This window comes from Penaeus monodon, chromosome 3 (assembly GCF_015228065.2).
Source record: "Penaeus monodon isolate SGIC_2016 chromosome 3, NSTDA_Pmon_1, whole genome shotgun sequence".
NCBI lineage: Eukaryota > Metazoa > Arthropoda > Malacostraca > Decapoda > Penaeidae > Penaeus > Penaeus monodon.
This window is the reverse complement of record NC_051388.1, coordinates 62,258,175-62,268,174: the sequence shown is the minus strand read 5'-3', so window position 1 is coordinate 62,268,174 and position 10,000 is coordinate 62,258,175. Positions and strand designations below refer to the sequence as shown.

The 10,000-nt window shown below is 39.4% G+C and overlaps 1 protein-coding gene across 1 annotated transcript in view; it reads right to left on the bottom strand.

Moving 5' to 3' along the window:
- Positions 1–10,000, bottom strand: part of LOC119588127 (protein KASH5-like) — a 24,632-nt gene that overhangs the window by 6,028 nt on the left and 8,604 nt on the right. Inside the window, exons 3-4 of the mRNA XM_037936838.1 lie at positions 607–771; positions 243–344 (exon numbers count right to left, since the gene is read on the bottom strand). Coding sequence (XP_037792766.1) covers positions 243–344; positions 607–701 — 197 coding nt within the window. The 5' untranslated portion in view covers positions 702–771. The remainder of the gene's footprint in view (positions 1–242; positions 345–606; positions 772–10,000) is intronic.

Genomic DNA, 10,000 nt, shown 5'->3' with positions numbered 1-10,000 from the left:
GCCCTTTATTTCCCGTCATTTTCCTCGTTTTTGCCTCCACCGTCTCCCTTTTCCTCCCTCATCTCCCGTCATTTTCATTTTTTATTCTCTCTCTTCTTTCTCCTCCCTCATCTCTCGTCACTTTCTTTTCATATTCTCCCTTCTTCCTTTTCCTCCCACCCTTCACTTCCCGTCATCTTTTCTCCTCCTCCGCTTCTCTTACCAAGAAGCCTAACAACGCAAAAAAGGTAAAAATCACTTACGGTCTGTGCGTGCCCGCTTCATCCTCCAGGCTTCCAAAGGTGTAATTGAGGCCTGAGTGATCCGCCAGCTGAGGTACATGGTTTGCCTTTTCACCAGTGCCCCTGCCAGTCAAACGTTCGCCTTTATACTTCCGTCACATAAATAAAAGTCACCCAATAACAACTTTCATTTTGGTAGTTTTATCAGGGGAAAAAAGCAGAGAAAGATGTACTCTATTAAACTTGGGACAACGAATATCCTAACATACGTTTAATCAATCTAGAGCAAAGAGTCCTCCATCGTAAATACTTCAAGACAAGGCTCAACACTGACGATCTGAAATTACTGAGCTACATTACACCGAAACAAAACTAATCAACTTACCGAAAACTGGCGTTGTCGACGTTATTGTTATTTTTGGCATTCTGATTGAAGATGAAGGAGGGAGCAGGAGAGATGGGAGAGGGAGGGCGAGACATGACCAAGGTGTCGCCCGGGACTGGTCCACTGCTCCCCGGCGGTCGCAGCCACGGCAACAACGTACTCCTCCTGCAAAGTTTGATATGACATATATACTATATTTCATTTTTTTTTCGTTTTGTTAATCCCGAAGGAATATGTGTAGATCCTTAAAAAATCTAGAATCACCTTCAATGTAGCAGGCGATATATTTTAGTAAGGTTAGATTTTTTAAGAGTAGTGGAAAGCGTTGCATAAAGAATATTGTAGCAATTTTGGGGGATTGCAGAAATGTTTTACGTTTTTTTTCATGATTTTGTTGCATTATTTCCTTTCTGTAGTTTTGGTAATAACTATCCTTTGCCAACATTTTCCAAACGTGGAAATAGAAGTTATTACATTGCCAAATATTAGTTCCATAAAAGTAACGAGGGAGAGGGTCAAGTATACAACCCATTATGACAGACGTATTACAATAGACTTTGCAAGTATATGAACTCTGAAATGCAAATATGTTTGTCTGCCTTTTTCTTTGTTCTTTCACCAGGCTTAAGCTCAGGCCGCATATTTTGACCAATGAAGATCAAACGCCTAACTTTATTGGAAAAAAGTGTATTGGGGTTTCCGTCTCCTTTTTTTCTACGTATAAAGTTTCCATGATACATCTATCGTGTCTTTTTCTTCGGTCTCAGCACTTTTTCTTCATAAATACAAGTATTACAACTGGAAGACAAGCACATTTTATTTACACAAAATCACCTAAGTATGGAACCCTGTATTATAAAATAAAAGTTAATAGTATGACTGTATTGTATAGTATTTTCTCCAAAGTATTACGAAAACTAATCCTGAACTAGGCCAGGCAGTCATCCATTTTCCCTTAGAAAAATTAGTTTTCTATTACCAGGGATATTGAGCAAATCCACACTTCTGTGAATGGCGCATATCTGTGTATTTGTATGGCAAACACACTTTTCCTTATTGCCACTCCCTCATATGAAAGAACCGTTCTGATAAAATTACAGAAATACACAGTACATGTCAAAATATGTAACAAATACACATTATGGCTACTTTGAACTTTTAATATGAATCGCATTGAAGCCCATATGTTACATAAAAAAAAAATCGGACATTAATCTGGATACCTGGTTACTTAAAACTCCATCAATATCATCATATGACAGCTTGCTGATAAACGTTATTTCTAGGTGAACCTACCGACACTATATTACGGATTATCTAATCACCGTATTTAGATATGTAATCTTTAGAACTTCCTTAAGCCGTGGGTTAACTACCCATAATCTAGACCCTAAGGCAAGGATTATCACGAAACTTTGAGAAAACATAGAAGTTACATGCTGTTTTGAATCCTGCTCTGGATGCGCGTTAGTACGGATGAGAAAATAATCATGAAAATAATAAAAAAAAGACAATAATAATAATAATAATGGCAATTAAATCAATAAATAATGACAACCATAACAATAACAACAGTAAAATAAAAACTCGAAAGAGCGAGAGCCCAGAGTTGTTTCAGGGACCAGATTTAAAAGATAGGTAAATTTCGGACCATATAACGATAAGGGTAGGGAAACCGAGGATTTACTCCATTCTTCAACACAACATGAAGATGATAAGAAAACGTTCTCAAAGACAACTTAGATGAAGAATTGTTAGGATACCAGTTACTATCAAAGAATGGTATTACTCATTATTTAAGTACCAATAAACTGACACGACTATCTTCATCATGTCTGGCGTTAATGTATATGGCTTCATCATTATAATCTTAAGGATAATCCACCTTCCTTAACAAGCCGTGGCCATTCCCACATAATTAATATTTCCATCAACCTAATAATCTTATTATAATCCATAAGCTTAGTACAAAGAAATATAAACAACACTGCTTACTATCATGTTTTAAAAATGTACATAATTTTACGTATTATGAGAAAACCAATAAACATTTAATGTCACAAAATGTTTCGCTGATTAACCGTCATAATATAGAGATAGGTATTGAATTTGAAGTTAATATTAATTTTTTCTGTCTCCTATATTCAAGAGTGAGCCAAGCAAAACATCTCTGCTATATCCCCCACCCACCCTATTTGCCATGACGAAGGCAGTGAATCGTGTTGTTAATAAAAGGTTCTGTTATCAGATGGAGTCGAGACACATGGCCTCGGGTGTGGAAATTAATTATCCGAGAGCTGTGAAAGATCCAAAACAAAGCAAAAAAATAAGGCAAAACATCTGAACCATCTAGCAAGATTAAACGTCTTCCTGAGGATACACCGACTGTATATGAAGGGAAAAAAAAAGAAAACTGTAAATTGAAATCGTATAGCGTGAAACGAATTATATGAGTGTATTCAAATAATTCAAGGCCAAAGCTTCGGCTTATTACTTGAATTACAATTTTTTTTCATTGCGTGCCCGAGGGAGAAGAGACAGAGCAAAACACACGCTGTAATATATAATCGACATAAAATGGCATGCTGTCAAATAGCCATGAAATTAGCAATACGCGCTAAGGGATTGTGTTTCGGACACAACAGTCGTCACTGGCACTTCACAGACTGACAGCGCTGAGTCATCAACTAAGAAGTGGAACCTACATGCGTAAGTGAATGCATGGGCTTCGGTGTGGGTGTGTTTGTACATAAATATGCACGGGTATGTGGATATAGATGTATAAGTGCGGAAGATTATTCAGCATGGTAGTTAACATGTAGATTAATACATGATGTTATATTGCGTCAGGATAATCAATATAAAGTATTAAAATAATAACAATATAATAATAATAATAATAATAATAATAATAATAATAACTGCCGACTAAAAATGCATTGATAAAAGTCTCACGTGCTTACGGTAATCCTTTGCAAATTGCCCGATAAGAACAGCAGAAAAAGTAAAGAGAACGTTGACAAGATCCCGATAACTACCCGTCCTACTCAGGGAATATTTCGAAATCCAAGAGTCTTTGCAACAAGTCAGCCTCCCGATAAACATCTCAAACTAACATCCATAGATATTAAAAAAATATCTGTGGAACAACACAACACCTACAACACAAGCTAACAAAAAAGCAATCCGTAGAGCTCATCGTTCGACTGATCACGAGCAATAATGGCAATAAAACCGTTCATATTTGATATCATGAGATGATGTTATAAACAGATCCCTGTCTGTCAGGACTCAAGCGGAAATGTGCCCAAGATATCAAAGAAGCGGATGTTAACTTTGCTCACGAAGTCAAATAAACAGTTAAAAGGAATGTTACGGCAACCAACAGATGCTGCGCAGGGTTGGAGCAGATCAGGCTTCAAGTAAAGAGGTTAAAACTGTGCTCACAAACTCGAATTCTGTGATTCCATACATTATACATTTTCATATATTTTGCGTGCGTGTGTGTGTGTGTGTGTGTGTGTGTGTGTGTGTGTGTGTGTGTGTGTGTGTGTGTGTGTGTGTGTGTGTGTGTGTGTGTGTGTGTGTGTGTGCGTGCGTGCGTGCGTGCGTGTGTGTGTGTGTGTGTGTGCACGTACGTGCGTGCGTGCGTGCGTGCGTGCGCGCCTGCCTGCCTGTGCAGGAAGTGCATAGAAGCAGGAAGAAAATGCAAAATGTAAGCATATGAAAATAAAATCAAGAGTGCACGCCATTCGTATGAGTCGCGTGACCCAGAATGCCTGCCAAAACATTTACTGCAGCTACAATTACCGCTAACAGCCTGCAAGAAAATGAGTAGACACTACTACTCATGCAATATCCTTCAGAATAACTGCAGGCCACTGAGTATGCATATTAATACATTAAGGTCAGTCCATCCTCACTGTTATTTTCAAAACTAAGTAAATATAATTACAAACTTTATAACATTTATACTGCGCAGTACTATTTACACATTCTTATTCAACAGATGAAGCCTGACTAAGTTATTATAAAGGAAGACAGAACAAACTCCACTGGATAATGCGAGAAGAAACGATAAAATTACACATTACAATAATTTGCGTTTTAATGGTATTAGTGTTGACGGCTAGTGTATAAGCAAAAAACGACAATCAACGCTTTCATTAAAACGCCGCAGGTGGCATCTGGTGTCACGAAAATATTCACACCAATTAAGGAGTATGATGCACAAAGTGACAAACGCTGTGACATGCTGGAGTGGATCATACGGTAATTACATATGGGGCAATTACGGGGCGACATTTGAATGACAATTATACTGATAACATATAATACAATATGGGTCTCAAATGTACTATCTCTGCTCAATTTATTCTGCACAAAAGGTTATTTTCAACGGTGAAACGTGTAACAGAAACACAACCACAAGCATATGCCAAACGTACTATGACGTAATTATTTCAGTCTGAGAAAGTGCACATATATAAAAATCTGTGCATACACATACGAAATATGAATTCTAAAATGCTTCTTTATTCAGCGTTCTTGTACAGACAAATGCAGGTATGAAAGACGGGGTTTATCTATATAAATCTTACTAACAGCACAAACCCCCCAAAAATGTGAGAAAAACAAGCAAGATGCAATAAATCTACTAGAAGGTCATAATGCGCAAAAGATGGATCCCACCTCATTACCGTTACGTAATCCGTAACGTCAGCAAGGCAACCGGGCTCAGTAAGCACAGCTTTTTTTTGCAGATGCACTTTCTCCCATAGTTTTTGGGAGTTGGACTTTTGTGAGGTAACACTGAACTGCGCAGGTATGCAGGCGGATGTCTCACTTCTTACAGCCACCTGCTTAAAGTTATTCAAAACGAGCTGCTCTCAAATTGTGTTCAACGTATTTGAAAGCATTATGCTGGCTTTTTATGCACAGGTTCTTACTTTATTGCTTACGACGCTTAATATTTTTGCGCAAGGTAAGGGAAGCATATAATCTTCCTACGTATGAATACCAGTATAAACAGGCAGCGATTGCATATACTGATAATCGTAAGTCTCGTATCTGATAAACCGATTTTCTGCTTGCATATGTATGCACTAACTTATATACAGCCTCTATTGGTATGATTTGTTATACAGTCCTTTGCTGGTAGATTACAGGATCTGCTAGAAGCTGGATCTATTCTCATGCAATAAATTAATGGAAAAAGTTCACACCTTCAAGCCGAAAGATGATAACCTATCAACCAGAACTGCAACGCAAGCCAACCGTGACAGCTACATCATCAGTGCCTAAAATAGACTTGTTAGTGCCGAAGTTTGCACCCATTAACTCCGAATAAGAAACACCACTAAGAACAAATACACGGGTGTATTCGCGAAGCATAAGCCGCATACTTTCCACTTTGCACAAAACTAGTCATACTTTATAATTCATCGCCTCTTAACCCGCATCTTGTCAGTTTGCCACATGCACAGGCCATATATTATTGACCACAATGCTTATTCAATCCCGCCATCCGCTTCGCTGCACCCAAAACACTATATATAATTAAAATATTAAAAAAGGTTAATGGCGATAATAATGCAGCGGAGAATAAGAACCGCAGGGGAGTGATCTGATTATAAATTCTGATTAGGGAAAGGAAAAACGCAATTAGCGAGCACTTCACTGCAAGTAATCAGAGAAACAATCACGCGCCGGGCACAATCACGGGTCACTGTGTCACGTAAACGGTAGAGGGAGAGATTGCATTGTCATACAAGTGTGCAGCAACTCTTTAAATGATACGCTCGAGCCCGTGCACCTACTCATTTTACAATTTTCGGTCTCTGATTACGATACGTTCCCCATTCTTGCTATTGTGCGAAACTAAAAGCTGAGAGCTCAAGAGAGACTCACTTGAACTCAGCGCCTTCAAAGTGTGTGTGAGGCTACAGCTGAGATTCAGGGATGATTAGGAGCAAGAGCAGAGGAAGAGTGGGGAATAAGCGAAGGAAAAAAAAAGAAAAGAAAAGAAAAGAAAGGAAACGAGGAAGCGAGGAGTTAAAAGACTGACCAAAACTCGAAATGTCCGACGAAGGAGTTCCGTAACATTAAAGGCTACAGACACAGCTAATTGGATCCGAGAGGAGATTATCTACAACCACCGAGTAACAGGGAAAGGCGTCTGGGTGAGAGAGAGAGAAAAAAAAATCGGCAAAGGAAATGGGAAGGAAAGGGAGAGAATGCAAAAAGTGTTACTGGGAGCGATAAAACGGGTGGGCTTACATAATAAATGCGATTCATAATTAAGGATGAAAAAGACAGATGAATGAGACCTGCGTGTGAATGGGGCGACAGAGGACTATGCAGGCAAAATTTGAGAGCGTGGCAAGAAGACTGAATGATTTCGGTTATGACGTAAATTAAATAGAGCTTCGTCAAAACAACAGTTTATGCAAAGTCATTACGCACTCATCTCCTTTGCAGAGTCAACATGGCACGTGTGTGACCCCCATCGCTAAAAACAGAGAGGTCGCGAGTCATCTGAGTTGTCGCATGTCACTAGACTCCACTTTCACTAAATACAAAAGTCTACCGAAGTTACGGCAATTTTATAAACGGTTTTGTAACTGTTATCGGTGAATACTATGGAAGTGTTTTTCGTCAACCATATCAATAGAAAATATTACATAAAATGTGCATGCGAGTGTGGTTGCCAACTATGAGAAAAAAAAACTACCAGGTTTTTTCCCCTACATCCATCTCTTTCATGTATGTATCCCCATAATCTGCCTATATTCTAAAGCATGGGCGTCTGGGATACGGTAAGTGTTATACCACGTTCGCAATGACGTGGACATTCTGACACCTCCCTCATACAGACATACACAACCAAGTACGTAACCGAATACACTATATATACTATTTCGTTAAATCCTTGTTATACATCCTTCTACAACAGTAAATCTTATCGTTCCCAAAACTTACTTTACAAAGAAATAAATGACCTCAATTCCATTCTAAATCTCTGGAGCTAAAAATTACTCTTTGTTTTCTATATTCCACGGCGTTCCGGAGCTCTTCCTTTGTCTTCTGCTTTTTATATCGCGAACTCAAAGGTTCAAAGGAACAAACGCCTTGCAAAAAAATCATAATAATAATAACAATAAGATAATTTTCTCGCAGGCAAATCTTTACAAATAAGCACCTCCGCTGCTTATATAGTAATGGGAAACAAAAGAATAAAACATTAGCCCCTACTGCCAGTCGTTCAACCGCCATTACCGAGTGTGAACGTTGTGTGGTAATAAACCGCACCCAGAACGAAGATAATTCCGCAACCCGGGGAATAAAGACGGCGCAGCAATAAGATTGCAGCGAACTACATAAACAATGAGATTGACTGATTGATTGGGAATGCAAGTAGGCAAGGAGAAGAGAAACTGAAAAAAAGAAGAGAACGAAGAGAAGCCAGAAGAAAGACGAGAAGTGAAGAGAAAGGAGAGAAGCGAAGAAAATTGAACAGAGGTGAATATAAGTGAAGAGAATCGAAGAGAAGCGAGGAGATTTGAGGAGAAGAGGAAAGAGAGGGTAGCTTAGGGGAAGAGGAGGAAGCAGTACAAAGATTTTTTTTCTAAACACAGAACTAACGTCAGACTCCTATTAAAGTTATATAATAAATGTACATTATTCTTTCTTGTTTGTTTATGAATGTGTGTGTGTGGGGGGATGGCCTTCATATAACAGAGGTTTTATAATTTGCAAATGCCACAGTATATATATGGTGATTCTGATCTTCCTCTAAGTTATACGTCAGAACCGCGATGACAGGTCCGCTAGTCCTGCTCTTTACTCCGTCACAAACCAAAATGTCACTTAAAATGCACAACGTGTTCGTAACAACCAACATCATTTTGCAGTCATGGATGCAGGCCACTTGTCGGTGGGCTCTGAGTAACTTGCTTATTCAAGCATCGGTAGAGCTGAACTGTATTTGTATTAATAAAGCAAGTGTGGAGCATGCGAGCAAGAATCATGATGAATTCTAAAGACGTACGATTTCAGGGTTGATTACAAAGCGGAAGAACTTCTCGTTTAGCACTTCCGTGTCCTCTCTGAGAAGGTCAGTATCAAGAGATCAATATCAGCACAAATTACTAAGCTAGGATAACCTTTCAAACAAGGGAATGTTTAAAATAGCCGCCATTATGTAATGTTTTACACCCGGAAATAGTCAACACAGACAACAATGGCAAGACGCGGTCACTCCTTGCGCTTCACATTACGTAAACAGGATGCCATACAAATGATCGCAGAATCGTGGGAGCACCGAGATGGAAGCGAGGGAGGATGGGTCTGCTGAGCTCACAATCCCTATCATGCAGGGAGAGTCATGTAATCGGTGAATGAAGATTAGGCATGGTACTTTCAGGTATTGACCTTTGAAATGTGTACCTTGTTGTGCATTTTGAGACATTCCAGTTTCTCACAATATAATCTAACAATTAGCATCTATTGGTCGTATTTAAATAAGTAATGGTATGACTAATATTAAAAAGTGCAACGAAATCGCGTACTCTATCACTCACAGCACGGCCAATAGCACAGGAGAAATAAGGAAAAGTGGCTGTCCATGTGCAACGGCAGACGTTACCTAATGCAAGGGTCAGGGGCAAACAAACCAAGGGTATGGTTAAAAGATAAAAAAAAGGTTTAATATTCGGCGCTAGCACGACATAAAGAATAGGAACATATGATCAGTCACGGCCCAGGTATCCCACAAAGAGACTTATGACGTATCAGCACGTAACATTTGACTCGCTGCCACCCTATGTCGTATAGAGGTGCAGCACGTTTCTCCTCCTCCTTTTCATAAAATATGATTTTCAGCCCATTGTTTCACCACCTACTTTGCATTTTTTCCCTTCTTTTTTTTCCGAGCGGCCCTTGAGTTCCGCCATCTTCCACAGTTCACTCATGCAGGCCATCCCTCCCCGCTCCCAGTCCACCCCACTGTCACCTACTCCCCTCCCACTGCAGGCCAGTCCCACCTCCCATACCCGGCCTGCCATCCCAGCACACAAGTCGGCGAGAAAGCGCCCAGCGGCAGGCACCAGTCACGGGCCACTATAAAGGAGATGTACCTTTCTCGCTCTCATTATTCATGGTGTAAAGTAAGTCTTCTTCGGCTACTTCATATTTCATGCCTGGCGCGAAAGGTCTGGCGACTGTAGACGAGATTATGAAGCCTTTCTGCACTAATAATTATGTTTTCAAAATTACCATCAAGTAAAATAAGTTCCAACAGAGACATTCTGAAAAATAAATTAGGAAATTGAGTGCCATTAACATTGAACAACTTTAAACATTAAATATGTACCAATATTTATCAATTAATTTT